This window comes from Odontesthes bonariensis, chromosome 24, assembly GCF_027942865.1.
Source record: "Odontesthes bonariensis isolate fOdoBon6 chromosome 24, fOdoBon6.hap1, whole genome shotgun sequence".
Taxonomy (NCBI): Eukaryota; Metazoa; Chordata; class Actinopteri; order Atheriniformes; family Atherinopsidae; genus Odontesthes; species Odontesthes bonariensis.
In genome coordinates this window covers 7,289,448-7,305,796 of record NC_134529.1, presented here as the reverse complement: position 1 = coordinate 7,305,796, position 16,349 = coordinate 7,289,448, and the positions used below count along the sequence as shown (strand labels likewise).

At 40.1% G+C, this 16,349-nt stretch overlaps 1 protein-coding gene across 5 annotated transcripts in view; it reads left to right on the top strand.

Moving 5' to 3' along the window:
- dtnba (dystrobrevin, beta a) overlaps nt 1-15,721 on the top strand; it is a 35,014-nt gene extending 19,293 nt beyond the window's left edge. For 3 of the 5 annotated variants that reach the window (XM_075459755.1, XM_075459754.1, XM_075459753.1), the window contains 13 exons: nt 491-615; nt 2,254-2,325; nt 3,152-3,229; nt 4,765-4,852; nt 5,028-5,107; nt 6,359-6,472; nt 9,007-9,103; nt 9,330-9,350; nt 9,548-9,701; nt 10,365-10,454; nt 10,570-10,617; nt 11,817-11,850; nt 13,452-15,721. In XM_075459755.1, coding sequence (XP_075315870.1) covers nt 491-615; nt 2,254-2,325; nt 3,152-3,229; nt 4,765-4,852; nt 5,028-5,107; nt 6,359-6,472; nt 9,007-9,103; nt 9,330-9,350; nt 9,548-9,701; nt 10,365-10,454; nt 10,570-10,617; nt 11,817-11,824 — 975 coding nt within the window. In that variant the 3' untranslated portion in view covers nt 11,825-11,850; nt 13,452-15,721. The remainder of the gene's footprint in view (nt 1-490; nt 616-2,253; nt 2,326-3,151; nt 3,230-4,764; nt 4,853-5,027; nt 5,108-6,358; nt 6,473-9,006; nt 9,104-9,329; nt 9,351-9,547; nt 9,702-10,364; nt 10,455-10,569; nt 10,618-11,816; nt 11,851-13,451) is intronic. The other 2 variants (XM_075459756.1, XM_075459757.1) reach the window with 2 other exon arrangements.
- The last annotated feature ends 628 nt before the right edge of the window (nt 15,722-16,349 follow it).

Sequence of the window (16,349 nt, the reverse complement as noted above, 5' to 3'; positions counted from 1 at the left end):
GGAAGTAAAGCAAGTCTTTACAGCTCTCCTGGATAACGGACGACGGTTATGCTCTCATCACGTCTTCTCTAATCCATTTGATATCTTTTCTGTCAGCCAGTGATGACAGGAAAGAGCTCTTGGATGTAACTAGCTGTCATATGATAAGTCTATGATTGTTATGTGGATCTATCTGTCTGTCATGATATTACTTCTGCCAGGTTTTAGTCCCGCTTAAACAAGCTGCCAATAGTATCCTTTAAAGTGGACCGAAAAAAGCTCTAATATCGACGTATGAGACATTCAGCTCATATTAGTCGAGGTTTAATGAAAGAAAAGTGAGAATCCAGACCGAGTAAATTGGAGATGTGACACTGACAGGACAACTTGTGCTGTGATACTGTTTGTGTGGATCAATATTGATGTCATTTTAATCAGAAAAGACATTTTTCAAAGCACCGGGATTACAAATGCAAACGAACGTAACATTTCTGTGTTTGTGTGATCGTAGAAGTCGTCGGCGACGAAGCTTGGCCGGGCCCTGAGCAGGACTCTGGGCTGTGTGTCGTCCCGGGAGGCCCCCCGCCCAATTTACCCCGAGGAGCCTGAGAGGACCCTGAACCTCGCCAACTTGGTGTACGACCACACAGCAAACACACACACCTTCACATAGTGGATTCTTAATGCAACTTAAAGTTTATTAAAGCCATTTACATCAGATCAGGCACTAAACGATGGCTATGTTTACACTCACAGCATTAATCTCATATTGCTGCCATGTAAGCAGCATTTTCTAACCACCTTAATCCAAAAATGGTCATATTCAACAATAAGCAAAAAATGAATCTATGTTGATCTTACAGGTACATCTAAAGATGTATTTCACAGCATCTTGTGACACATGCTGCTGCCTCACTATGCAGCTTTTTGTCGACAGTTGGCAGCTTATTACGAGTGACTTTTGGCTTGATTTTTAAGAACACCGTTGCCTGTTTTGGGCTTGTTTTCAGCGATCGGGTTTCTTACTTCTCGTACAAGATTTGGCAACATCCTCTCCGGTTGAGTTCAGTGCCGAATAGGAAGCCAACAGTAATATACGGCACTATATTTGGGGCGATAAATCAAAGTTATGCCCCGTGTTTTGAGGGATATTGATGAGTGTAAACTTCTGGGTTGCATAGGGCGGTGTAGTGTGGTTGTGAATCAATAATAAGACTATGCTCTGTGGCATGAAATAGGGAATATGAATAGAATATTCTCTATTTTATTATTAACAAGCTCGTTGGCTAGCTAGGGTATTGCTATGTGTGTACGTAACAGACAGGACTGAAAAGAAATACACTTGAACTATATTTCAATGAATATTAAAAATGATCCTCATACTAATCAGATTACATGTTGCTGACTTGCTTGGGTTTAGAAAGTCTTGTTTAGATCTTTTTAAGAAATACCTCTTTCTCTGTTTCATTATCGTTGACGTTCTGTGAAAATAGATTAAAATATCAGCAAGATGTTTCCTAACAGATTTAATGTGTTTGCACCGAATTTGCTTGCATCAGAGCACAATGTGGTCACTTTTTTTTGTTACTTAAGTCATCAAAAGCATAGAAAACGTAGGCTGAAAATGTTGCATTTGTCAGTTTATTGTTTAAAAGTGAAATATTTTACTTGCTATTGACTCCCAAGTTGCAGGTTTCTTTTTTTTTTTTTTTTTAAATGTTTGAAACACTGCAGTTATGTATAGATGGAAAATTCAGGTACTTTGAATGAAATGAGAGTCCCACCTCTGTGGCGAAATGCTTTGGCTTGCTCCGCCCTTCGTGGTGAATCTGTAGTGTTTGGTTGTCCAAACTGCAGCAGACGGGGTCATTGCAGACCTGCAGGCATTAACCTTATATCCAGGTCACAACTTTGCACAGATGTGAGTATGCTTGTACCAGTGCTGCGTCAGCCCATTTCTCCTTCAAACCAACAGGTTCACGAGTTTCTGTGTAGTTTATTTCCCTCTCGATCTGCATTCTTTGTCTTCTTCGCCCTCCTTTTTTCTCTGGCTCTGTCGATCTTTGGCCCGTCTGTGTTTGCTCAGACCGTTTCAATTCGCCATTGCATGAATGCACTCAAAAGCACGTGACAGCGTGTGGGTGTGTGAGTGTTAGAATGTGTGTTTTCTGATAGGCAGGCCTTTGTGTTTTAATGATTTATTGTTGGTAACCGTGCTCTGTGTTTACACTGCTGATAATAAGGTTCTCATGCATGACATGTTTGTGCCTGCAGCCCCTCCAGATCGACTGGGAACACCAGCGAGGCCATGTTGCTGTCTTCACCAGCGCCCGAATCCTCCAAGAGGTAAAAGGTGTATTTTCTATTGGATTAGATGTTTAACATTTTCATTTAACATGATTGTTGAGACTGCTTCACTATCATCTATTCATCTATTATGACTTGACAGCAGTTCAGCTGCTTATTTAATTTGTTTACATTTGTGAAAGTATTCATAAGCAGAAAATATTTTGACTGAAGTCTAGTTTTGTGTCATAACAGGTCGAATATTGAGTATATTGAATATTTTTTTGGGCTACAGAAAAATCGGATTGGTACTTTTTTTTAATCTGCTGTCATGCACACGGAAAACTAAAGAAATGCTGTTTTTTTTTTTTCTCTTACATTTTATGGGTGAAACAATTTATTTCTTAATAGTAAAACAACTTTTTAATAATGAAAATTACTGTTACTAATTGCAAAATATGAAATGGTGAATTAAGTGTGGCCTTATGAACTATCAGCAGAGGTGTTTACTATCTTTTTATAGCATAATAGTTTGAATTTTTAAGCTTTTCCTGATTGTATATTATATAAAGTCAGGCAGTGAAGGCCATTCCCAACTCTGGGAAACATTCAGGGACAGAAGATGCAAAGAAAATGGTTTGAGTTTGAGTTATTGTATTTTATAAACCTTAAATTATAGCAGTGTTAGGAAATGATAAGATATCTGGGACATATATGAAATGATGACATACACTTAAAGAAAGGATGCAGTCGTATCAGGTCGCACAGACGTGCACATCCATCAACGGGGTCTTACTCCTGCAGACTTGGAGAAGGAAGGTCGAAGCACAAAAGGCATCGCTATCAGTTTGTGAGAAGCACTTTTCTTGTCTCTCTGTCTATGCAGTTTGGCAGCGGCTCAGCGAATGAACGAGGAGCACGCTCTAATCGCAGCGTATGTGAACCGCCTGCAGAGCAGCCCACGGTGAGAGCAGCTCAGACACAGCAGGGGGGGTTACATAAGGGGATCAGGGAGGCTGTATGGAGTGGGGGAAAGGTGCAGTACAGTCGGAAGGCATCATTTACTCTAAATCACTCACTTGTAACAGAGTCTTTCCAGCAGAGATTATTTCTTGTTGTCTAAAGTATGAAAAAGGTTAATTTACTCTCAGCAGTATAATTTATGGATAAACAGTTAAAGCCACAAGTGAGGAAGCAAGACCCGTACCAATTAAACATTTTATTAAGAAGTACATAAAAAGGAGACCTAAATAAATACGACTGGTGGAAAAAGCACAGATGAATATATTCGTTAATGAAGTAAAACAAAGATATATATATATATATATATATAAAAAAAAGAATGAAAGAAATGATTCAGTTAAATAGAAAAGTAAATGGGATTCAAAACCAGATAATTAAACAGAATTATCAATTTGTGTCACATTTAATACATTTATGTTTAAAATATTACTTTTAATCTGTTGGCACATTCATTCATGTACTGTGCTTTGTACACTCCTTCAATCCTCCAATAAGATGCTCACCCTGGCAGGATGCTCAAAGAAGTATTAGAATTTGCTTTGTTCTTAGACAGAATGTATTCATATTCTGTATTTTTCTTAAATACTCAGCTCATACTACACAATGTATGGTCCAAGACTCTAGGATGGCATAACTGGACTAAATAACTGGGTCAGATGAAGCTTCTCTTGTCAGACGGCTTTAAAACAAAACACACACACACACACGTTGTTTATCACATCCCCAGAACATGACGTGGACGGTGGTTGGCCTGTTCATGTCACTAATAACTGGCCAATTATACTCAGTCGCGTGTGAGTTCAACCTCTGTGAGATAAATAGGAAATATGTCTGGATATCGGGGCTCGGGCTGACGGACCTGTGGCCACTAATAAATACTTTGTTTGCTTTAAGATTCCTCCGGCTTGTTCTTGGGCTTCCAATGAAAGAATCGAGCTAACATAAGCTACTGTTTAATTGAACAGTTTGTAGAAGGAAGGTTTCTTCCCACTTTGTCTCATTTTGGCTTTTGACAAAGGAAATGTTGCAACGTTAGTTGTTGTTGTTGTTGTGATAGAATTAACAAAAAAGTGTTGCAGTATGATGACGTCGTGTTCTACACTCGCTCACAGTTTGCCAACACAGGTTAATGTGTATAGATATTGTATTTTTTCTAGATGTGTTTCCTTAATTTTGGGTGATTGGCGATCGGCCGAAACTTGCATGTGAAACCGATCTTATCCACCTCCGCAAATTGAAAATCAGCCACTGTCCCTTTTGTCTCTGCCGTGAGAGAGGGCTGACTGACGGGTATTGTTCAATGTTTTTCAATAAAATAAGATTGGAACATTGAAGGTGTATGCTGTCAGACTGACCTTATAACACGGGTTATAATCAGCAGGTCAGGCTTTTTAATCGGTGATCAGCCAGAAAACTGCAGTCCCCTGCAAACCCCTAGTTTTGAGACCTAAGTTGCTTATTGTTTGTGTGTTTCAGTGCTTTGGACAGTCCCAGTCTGCAGGATGAGGAGCACAAACTGATCGCTCGCTACACCTCCCGACTGGCAGAGACCGACAGCACAGGAGTGAGTGTAGAAATAAATAAAAAAATGAAGATAATTATCTGATTCTTGTTGGTTAAATTAGCACAGAGATGCGAAAGATGTAGGAAGAGTTTCTGTTTCTAAACTAAGATCTTCTTTTGGTCGTTACATGAAGCAAAACAAACCAGGTAGAGCTGCTAATGTGAGCCTCTTTCAGGTGATTCCAACGAGGAGCATCAACTTTGATGTGAACAAACAGAAGCGGGAGCTTATTGCCCAGCTGGAGTGCAAAAACAGGTACGTTCACATGCAAAACTATGGGTACACCCCTCATCAACACTTCACCGTATGGTTTTAAAATAATATTTACCTCCTTTAGATTTTATCAGAGTGAATCTTTGCGCTCCCGACATTGTTAGCTGTTATTTAAACGGGTTTTGGCGAGTATCACGGCTTCTGAACACTCGTTTATCAGCAGTTTTTTGCTCATTCTTCCAGATTTTGGTGTCAGGTTGTTTTTAGGTAAGGAGATGATGAGGCTCTTGAACCTCTTGAAGTTGTCTATCATACATTTTGGGATGTTTCTAGGATTATGCAATAGAAGCCTATGCTGGCATATCAATGAATCTACTCTTTTCTATTCCAGTTCAATCATAGCTTTACCTTCTGACACAGCTCAGGCCCAAAGCATGTTCAGTCCACCCTGAGCCTAAGAGCTCCAAACACATCTTTGCACACTCATTATTCAAAATGCATCAGGTTTGCAATCTTTTAAGGCTGATTTTTGTGGTGAGAATAGAGGAAACTTTTCTTCTGATTGCTGTTTTATTTGCCTCTCTAACTATACAACAAGTCAAAGCTTTCTTAGTCTTCAAGATCTGACCTTAACCTTCACTGTTTCTTTCCTGCTTTATATTTATCAAGTATTTTAATCTGTGGAATGTCAAGCTGATGCTCAGAGGAACCCCCCTGGCTGGGTTAGGTCTTAGGTGTGAAAGGCTTTTGCAGTTATTTTATCTAAAGTCACGAGGGCTCATTTCCTGTTGCTAAACCTAATGTTTTACAAAATAAAGATACGACTGTAATCTTGCTTGAAATACGAAAAGGAGTGTTTTATCTGTAATTTAAACCATTTGGTGATCCTTTAACTATTCAGAGTAAAGAAAACGTGTGCCGACACGTCCTCCACTACAGCATGATCCAGTTTTAACCCATGTTTGAGAGATCAGTGGTCACACAAAGGGGAGAAGTTAAGCAATTTAGTAATGTGTCTTATGTCTGAGACTTTACTATTTTGCCTGATGTTATGTTTTATGCATTTCTATTGTCCAAAAGAGTGCTCAAACAAGCTTTAAACCCACCTGAGTCTGTGTTATTCGTGGATGCATATCAGTATTCATATCCTCTGTGGCTGAAACATGTCCATTCTTATGATGAAAGGAAGAATCTGCAGTGGGGTGTGTTCTTGCCCTGTCTTTTCACTCTGTTGATAATGCTGCCCAGCCTTTGCTGACTAATGTGTTTTTTTTATTTTTTATTATTTCCTAGAGAGATCTTGGCAGAGATCAAACATCTTCGTGCAGAGCATGACGCAGCATGCCAGCCCAGCCCGGAGAAGGGAAGCACCAACCCAACGCTGCTGGCCGAGCTTCGCCTGCTCAGGTAAACTCCAGCTGCAATTAGCCTGCCTAAAACTATGAGGAATATGTGTTTTTCTGTTTTATTTGCAGGTTTGTGAGTCATTCCCATAAGATAGATGACCGAAAACAAAGTTTTCAGTCCCTGCAGCATGTTTTCTGCGTTGTGCCACGCTGTAGGTTGCAGTTGGCGGGAAATTTGCTGTGTTTTTCAGCTCAGAGGGAGACTTCTTAATGGCAGATGGCAGTAACAGATGGTCAGTTTATCCAAAAAAGCCTCAACGGAAACATAACATATTTATGCTGTCCGCTAAAAACCAAAACTCAAAGAATAAAGAGTGGGACTTCGAAATGTGTGGTCTCAGGAATAATCAACAGGCGTAGCGGCTACTGTTATTAAAGGGTTAAACGGAGCTCCTTCGAGGCCATGTTTATCTTTTTAGCTTCTTTCTCAGATTTGTCGGCTTTAATTGAACCACTCGGGGGGATGCCGAAGTCAAACGTTTTCTAATTCAACTCATACTGGCTTTAAATTGTGCAAAATGGAGTGACACGGTCCCCACCTCCACTCTAAGCCTAACTATTAAATCTTCACAGACTCGACTGAGACGTTTGAGTTTTAAGTTTGAGGGCTTGAAATGGTCCTAAAAAAAAGAATCGGGACGCACTTTGATACCTCAAAGAAAGTCATAAGCCACACCTGATCCCTTATTGTGACTTTAATCCATTTTAACCACACACCAAAAGCCATAAAAACAACATTCTTCTGTAGACAATTGAACATAGAATAATCTCTGCAAACACCTCTCCTTGATGTCTTCCCTACACCTTTCAAACTTGATTTATGTGGCATTTCATTTGCCACCATTTTTACAATGAACTCTTGTGTTAACTGTGTTGAAAGTGCTGCATTATGGGCTGTATGCACTTGATGATTTTACAGGCAATGTGCCTCAGAGTTCATGAGTCCAAGTTTTTCATCCTTAGTTTGTTAGTTATATGAAATATACTGAGTACAGTTTGAATATCTCCTTTTACACCAGTCAACAACCCTACTAACACTTGCTATAATATCTCTTTTGTGTTCTTCTAGTCCCATTTAGTCAAATGACTCTATAGTATTTGTGGGGTTTTTTGTGGCTTCAGCTCCAATTGATTTTTAATGAGGGAGCTGCACTTGGGGCTACAGTTTACGGCACAGCTCACTTTCCTTTACAGAAACGCGTTTACAGACTGTAACGTCTCACACGGAGGCTCCGAAACAGGCAGCAACAAACTCGTAGACGGCAAAAGACGAGATTGACATCTGTGGTCCTGTCAAAAAATAATTAACTAGTCTAATTATCTCAGAATGTTGTGCTTATCGGAAACTGTGGTCCAGCACAGCCTGCAGGATTCCTCTCAGGTTACTGTAGCTTACAGGCTTTCCTCGCCTTTTTTGTACCTGCATTTAGACACAATACTTCAGGTTTAAAAACGGTTCTACGCTCTCTGATTGGGGCTAAATTCTATTTTTATTGTGTTAACTGGATTATACCCAAATTCAATACAATACTGCCCATCTTAAGAGTGTTTACTGTTTCTATTTAGCCAGCTTGGGAGCTACGTTGCTAGTTGTATTACAAATGGGAATCTGTTTTTCAAGAGTTTGTTGTTGGAGAAAACCCTGCACAATAAATCTCAAGTAATATTGATAAAGTGGATACTTCTGGCAACCCTCCTGCGGAAGCGTTGCTCTGGAATCAAATTAACATGGAGCTCTTTTTACTGCATGAGTCAGACTATTATTTTAATTGTTTATTTGTTCATTTGTATTATTACCGTGTGAAGAGAAGCCAGGAATGAAAGACAAGAGCTGTGCTCTTGCTTTAATGTTCCCTTCAGACCGCATACTGTTTAGGGAAAAATCTACTGTAAACACCTCTGTGTTTCTTTGTATATATATTCTGACCTCTTTGTTTCTTAAAATAGATCGAAAAACCCTGCCAACAGAAAGTATCATATCAGCACTGAGTGTAAGAAGCTGGCAGTTTTATGTAGATTCGTCTTATCTGGTTTCAGTGTTTTGGTGCTTGCTCCAGACTGATGATCTCTTGTTTGTTCCCTAACCATTTAGCCCAGAAACAAATGCTCGCTTGTCAAGGATTTCAGGCCAAATGTTCCCCTTTTCTTTGAAGTAATCACTTTCTACATCAAATACATTCAGGATTTCATTTTCCCTTTAGAACGGCTCTCATTTTAAGTCATTCAAGGCTGATTGTGATCTCAGAAACCTTTTTAGTAACGTCAGTCTCTCATTTTGTGCTTAATAGAATCAGTTAACCTCATCAGAATGAAGACGGCCATAGAGATGCGGCTGAGTGTGAATTATTATGAATTAAATTGGCTGTGAAGATTCATGACATGAAGAGTATGAATCTAATCTCGGAGCTATGGTTCTCTCTGGTAGCTGAGTGGATTTTCTGATATTCTCTGCTCTCCAGCGTCGGCCCTCAGTGACTCTTTGTGCTTCGGTTATTTTATTCATGTGACAGTAATGTTGGTTTGTGTGTGTTGCAGACAGAGGAAAGATGAACTGGAGCAGAGGATGTCATCTCTACAAGAGAGCAGGAGGGAGCTGATGGTACAGCTGGAGGGACTGATGAAGCTGCTCAAGGTGACACACTCACACACCCTGAATATCGTCCTCAGTATGTTTGTGTGGTCACACACTAGAGGGCAAAGTTTCCCTTGTTCCTGCATCTCCCTGCTTCTGTCCTTGCAGTAACACTTTCCTCACTGCTTTTTCCTCCTTTATGATTTCCCTTTTTCTGGCTCTGACCGTTTCTGACATCCTCCTTTCCATCCTTTTCCTTCCTCTTTGTTTCCGGCTGCCCGTGTAGGATGAGGAACAGCGACAGGCAGTAAGTTTCTGCTCCTTTTGTTGGACACACTGGAGTAAAAGTGGGATTCAGCCCCAAATAAGTCTGTTTCGAATGAAACCGGCTGTGACTTTATTTGTCACACTGGCTTCCTGTTACAATAAAAACGACAAATATGAAATCGGTTGAGTTGAATGTTACTAACTAAATGTAACAACCATCCTGAATTGATGTCGCAGGCGCAGGCAGCTGGCTCTTCTCACGCCTCTCCCTCTTGGCCGAGCCCATCAACCGTCCGCTCTGTCGGGGCCGCATCGCCACAAGCGCACATGTACCCGCCTCAAGACTCCCTCGCCGGGGTGGGAGGGGATGTACAAGAGGCGTTTGCTCAAGGTAGGACCAGAGACGAGATGCACATCTATGACTGTGTGAATATGTTTCTGCTTTCCGTTTAATGGAAAAAAGAATGATGAAAAACACACTTTTACGTGATCTTTGATTTTAGAAATGTCTTCTTGACTTGCTGAAAAAAAAACAAAAAAAACCGCTTCTTTCTTGCTGTTCTTCCATCTTAATGTCTGTGTTTGGAGGACGTTTAGGCAGTGAGTGAATTTATTTGATTAATTAACTTTTCTCTAGTCCCATCGGCCAAAAACCCTCCTTTTCAACAGTTTGAGACAGAAACTAAGACACAGACTAAAAAGAATAAACACCTGTCGATGTTTTTCAGACAAAAGGTCACACTTTTACAGCTAAATATTTCCAATTGTGACGTTTATCTGTCACACAGCGTATCGACTTTCAACAAATCCAGCCTATTTACCAGTTCTTGGTGCACTGGAAAATCTTCACTCTGACATGAAGAAGATATTTCTGGGTCACAATTACATCTCTTGATATTATTTATTCTGACTTTTATAACACATCAGGGTTTGGCTCATCTGTGGCATTAAGGGTGGAAAAAAAAAAAAGCTTCACATCAGTGGATGTATGTTTTTTGTTTGTTTTTTAATGTTGTGCCAGTCTGGCACTTATTATAAGCCTTTTCCTTTTTAGGCCCGAGAAGAAACCTGAGGAATGATCTTCTGGTGGCAGCTGACTCCATCACCAACACCGTCTCCTCACTGGTCAAAGAGCTGCACTCTGGTACGTCTGCATCCCACACGTGTTCTCTGAGCATTTATACTTTAAAACCAAATCATGCTTTTTAGAAAACAATGAAAATTTAACTACACGTTGACTTTACTCTGATTCTGATCAGATGAAAGTCGGGAGGATGAGGAGAGATTGCTGAATGGGAAGGACAGAGGTAAATCAATCTCTTTTCCCCACTTAATTATTTTCTTATCTTCAACAAAGCAGATACAAAAACTAACATGAAACATATTTATTGAGATGATGTCAGTGAATACATTCATAATCGTTTACCTTTTAATATATAATGCAGAGCATACATAAAACAACGAGATGAACTTCTAAATAAAGCTGCTTGTTAAACTGAAAGTTAGAGTTGAGTCCAAAGGTGTCAACAACAACTACTGATGTTTTCACAGCTGAAAGCAACTTCAGATCCATTTTGGAGTCTCTGTCAATCCTGAAAAATCATATTAAAACTTAAGTTTTTCAGCTCTCTCTTTTAAAAGAGAGTGCTGCAGGGATGTACTTTACCCAAATAAAAAGGTAATAAAATACACATTTAACTGTATTGAATGCAACGTGCACTTAAAGTGTCCAAATTGAAGATTCTCGTTTTGCAGAGCGGCTATTTTTAGTGTATCGATATCCTGAAACATGATATTAAGAAAGGGAAAAAAGTTATTATTAATCATATTGATAAAATCTCACTGCAGCAATTTGCATAGCTAGTTAAAAAGCCACCATGATTACAAACACCTGTGCGGGTTAGGAAGCACCTTTAATCTGTATTAACAGATTTTACAGGGTCAGTGGGAAACAATAAATCAGCGATTGCTCAACAGAAAGTGGAACATTTCCGTTTGAATCTTGTGAACATGTAGTTAAACATACTACTCACATCTGACTCCAAGTATTCTGATTCCTCTTCGGCTTTTTGCACGTGAAAGATTCCCTTTAGAGAACATCGTCACCTCTTTAAGACTTTAAACGTGCGTCCACTGGCCGTTCCTGCATGCAACTCCTTCTCCAGGTGCTCTCCTGTGTAGTTAGCTTCATTAACATGCCATCTCATTAGCTGAGCTTTATGGAGCCCCTCCTCTTTACGAGAGGACTGCCTGCAGAGGAGAAGTGGTGAAACCACTTCCTGGTCTGCTCCCTTGGCTCAGCGTTAACGCTCATTAGAATACAAAGAATACGGGTTCAGCACAGTTAAGTCTGAAGAAGACTGAATAGCACCTGCCACGTTCAGTCTTGTTTTACATTTCTATCCTAAGAACTGGTCTTGTTTTTAATGAAACCTGCTTCCCTTGTTTTAGTTTCAGCCTGAACTGTTCTGTGTTAACTGCCAGTTAAACTTTCCTTTCCTGTTAGCAGGGTAAAATGCTGGCAAGTCATGAATGAAAAAGTAAGTAATCTCATGTTATCTCTTGTTTTAAACGCATAATGGGATCAAAAAATACATAAAAAACAACCTAAGTCAGTTATTTTGTAAATGTTTAAAGCCTTTTTTAGTACTTTGTACAATAACAGGATGAGACGAACTCGGCCTATTCTCAGATCTTTCAAAAAAACTTTATGGAAAAAACTAGATGACTCAACAACTTGTTTATTCATCTTTTAACTTGTTTGCACAGGCCTCCCAGGCAGTTATTCTGCGTCCCTCAGATCAGATCAGATTTGCTTTATTTTGAATTTAAGTCCAGTAGTAAACCAAAGGCTGCAGCGACAGCCAGTTAAAGTAGTTCGATACATTTAGGACGGGGATCACAAATGTTACAGCTGTTATAAGGTCTTTTTACCTATTCTTTACACATTAAAACTATTTACCTTTTTTAAGGAATGATTTTATTGATAAAGTTCTGTGCAAAAGTCTTGATTCACCCCTCGGTTCTTTGAATTAAGTCAGTCAACACTGATGATGAATGAATCATTCAAGCATAAAAAAACTCCTAACTTGGCAAGCAACTCATTTTAAATTGTTTCTTTTAGGCACTTTGTTCCCAGCAGCCTGTCACAGAGACACATCATCTGTTCCATTTCTTTAGTTACATCTATGAAAAACAGCAAAGATAACACAGTGTGACAGACAGAAAACAGGATTTCTGCAGCAACAAGGTGATTCCCAAAGAGCTGTTAGCTGAAAACTTGGCATATCTCAGCATGGTGTGCAGTGTGTCCTTAAAACATTTGAGGAAACTGGACAAGTGGAGGACAAAAGAAGAAGTGTCAGGCCTAAAGAACTATCTACAGCAGATGAACAGGATCTGAAAGTGATGTCCTTAAGAAAGAGGAAAACATCCAGCAAAGACCTGACACAGGAGCTGAGAGATGCATCTGGACCTTCAGCTGATCCATCTGCTGTTGGCCCAAGCCTCATCAGAAATGGGCTCCATGGAAGGGTGGCTGTCAGGAAGCCGTTCTTAAGGAAGGGAAACAGGGAGCTGAGCTGTGCCAAAGGACACAAGAAGTGGACTGAAAATCAGTGGCAGCAGGTCTGATGGAGGGATGAATCCTCCCCAGAGCCCGGAGCTCAACATTACTGAAGCAGTGTGGGATCATGTTGGCAGAGAACGCAACAAAAGGCAGCCCACATCCAAAGAAGAGCTTTGGGATGTCCTTCAAGAAGCCTGGAGAACTATTCCTGAAGACTTCTTAAAGAAAGGACAGAAAGCTCGTCTGAGAGGGTTCAGGCTGTGTTGGAGGATAAAGGAGCTCAGAGCAGATATTCACTTTAAAGCTCCTTGTACAGAATTGTGCAGTTTTCTTATATACTGCATTTTACTATTTCCTGTTTTTCTGACAACATATAAAGAAACGAGGCGTGGCTAAAGTCTTTTGCACAGTACTTTATATTTTATGAAGATGCAAAGCTAAAGCTCAAGTAGTTCTCACGCACGTTCTTGTTTGCTGATGCTGTATTTAAAAGAGTGTAACACCCCAAAATGCACTTTGGTGGGGGTTATTTGCTAAAATAGTTGCCTGACTGAATGCTTCCTGTCTTCTCAGAGCGATGTTTCATCACAGCCAAAGACAACTGACCCTGCTGGGACTGCAGTGTATCTTCTAATATTCATCGTTAGACAGCGGGGGGATTAGAGCTCCTCTGCCAATCAACCAATCACAATGCTGGACACCAAATGGCCGCTGGGTCCCTACTGATGTATAGCTGTGATTCTGTGTGTCTTGTCACTGTGTTGTTGTTTTTGTTTTTCTGTTGTTTTGATTTGAACATGCATAGCTAAATGAGGAATCTAAACCTACTGATTTGTACTGTAGCATGCGTGTGTGCTCTGCTTTGTTGAAGTGTGTCGGGGTTGAGTAAGTGAGAGGGACGTCGTGAGGAGAAAGAAAGATGTTCGTGAAGGATAAACCTGCAGGAAAGTTTCAGGATCAGGGTGGAGATGTTGTATGTAACCACATAGGAGAGAAAAATCGGAGGAAAAAGTAAAGAAAGCCAAAAGAAAGAGCGACGAGCTGTAAAGTTTTACGTTTTGGCACTGTGTGCTTACTATTTATTGCTTTGATTTGATTTGTTTTTCGCCATGTACTCATTTGATTTAGTGTTCTTGTGTATATGAGTGTGGTCAGATCCTGCTGAGACATTAAGCTTTAATGGGGTGTTCCCCACCAAGCTGCCCCGTCTGGCTGAGGCGATGCAGAGTCGAGACCTGTCTATGTGCCAGTTCCTCCAGAAGTGGAGCCAAAATATTGTGGAAGTGGGTGCTGCTTTTACCCAAATATGAGCATAAACCAAGCCTAATTCTGCTGGAGGTTTCCTCATTCAGATTATCGTTTCTGCCCAAGTAAAATACCCAGAGATGTCTCTTTCTTTCATCTTGAATTGTATTTTGGCCTCACTTCAGAGGAGTTGTCATGTCGTCCACCATCATGCCAAGATGAGAACGGAGCCATGGGTGCTGGTATGGCAGCTCAGGTTGTCCAGACCTCTCTGCGTATCTCGGTACTGAAGTCAAAGAGGAGATATCTGATTACTGCTGTGTGTGTGTGTGTGTTTGTGTGTGTGTGTGTGTTTGGCATCAACAGGGTCAGTTTTTGCAAAACGCTTTCCTCCGCCAGTTGAAGAATTAAATTTCAATCCTCCCAACAATGCATATGTGTTCTTGCCTTGACTTGCCCTGGATCCCAAGATAAACCTCTGATACCACAAAGAATCAACTTTTTTTTTTTTAAATCTGATTTTCTCTAATTTTTGCTTTTGCTTGAGAAACATTTGGCCTCTTTAGGTCAGGATCGAGCCTCTGTGAACGGTTACATGGGTTTAGTTTTAAGCTGAAAGTTTGGAAGCTGTCTCTTTAAGTGTAAGTCTCCATGTTTTGAGATATTAAAACCTGCTCGTGCTCATTTTACATCCACACAGATGAGCTGAAGGTGGTGTCTTTGAATCAAAGAAATAAACCCTGAAACATGGGTTTGATGTGAACTATAACTCCTTTCGATGCCGTTTCCTCTAGAAATTTGTCTTTTTCTACCAAAGTTTAAAGTAATCAGTCCTAGTGACTGTTTCAGTGGTGAAAAGCATTTTTAGGTGCTCAGAATTGAGCTGAAGTAAGTATATAACTATATACAGCAAAACAAAGTGCTTTTCGCTAGTTGTAGTTTCTCACTTTTCTCCTTTTATAAAATAACTAAATTATTAAATCAGCTTATTGAAGGACGTCTAAATCTAGTATTGTCGTTGTAATTTATTTTCTTCCAGTGTCTGAGCACTGCTTGGCAAAGCCAACTCCACACTCGTTCCTGCTTCTTTTTTGTGTTTTTCTTGTTCAAGCTTTCTGTGAAATGCAGGGCAATTTGGGAGTTGAAGTTCTGTAGTTTTCTGTGGAACCAAACCCAGCAACCCAAAGCATTAGCATGCAAATCCAGCATAACCCAAAGTTTTATTTTGTGTAATCGCATTCAACAGCTGTGAGGTAAACTGTAGGTTTGAGTCCAGAAGCTGCTCTCTGCGGTTTTAGACTTCTATGCATTGGTTTTCCTTCTGTTTTCACTGCCAGAGACGCGACTGCCTGCAAGTGGGATTATCGCATTTCCACTCTGCATAGAATGACTGACTGTATGAGTGATTTAATAAATGAATGAGCTAATGTTTCGGTGCGTATGTGTGATGGCAAGTGAGAGGAATCGAGTCAGACTAGACAGATGAATCCTGACATGAAACTGTAAACTCCTCCAGCTCTGAACCTGCTCGAGCTGACGTTGTGAGTGAAAAGTGTGGATCTGTGCTTCATCTGTAATAAATGATATTTATCGTCAAACTATGAGTTTCATGTGTCTCTGCGACCTTTGCTTTCTGATTCATGGCTGCACAGCAACATATAAACATCTCTTCCATGACCTCAGTTCTTTATTCCCTTCTGATCTGTTCGACTCCGCAGTTTGGCAAAACAAACGCATTTAATGTAAGAAATCTGTGGAAACCACACTCCAGCCTTTATTCCTGGAAAGGGATCCATTTGTAAAATTCCTGGATATCCCTTATCTGGGGTACAGCTTTCCTGAATCCAGTGAGGTTGTGGCAGAGTGGGAGAGTTTGATTTTTCTGTGATTAAATAAAGTTCTGGGTCAGTTGTGGAAAGGAAGCTCATCCTAAGAAAACACTATCTTTTTTTGGACAACATGACCCAGTGGCCTAAAAAGAAAAATCAACCATTTTAGTAAACCCAGTTGTGTTTTGGGGGGAAAGAAATCTGATCTTTCACCAAATCGTTTCTTCAACTTAGTTTGAGGTTTTTAAAACGGAGCAAATAAACAGCTGAAGAACTAAATCCCCTCCCAACGGGTTAAAAGAAAAATGCTGTAAAGTGCTAAGAAAGTATCAAGACAAGTTGAATCAGACCGATGATAATAAATGTGACTATGGCCTAAAGGTCAAGACCTAAAGAT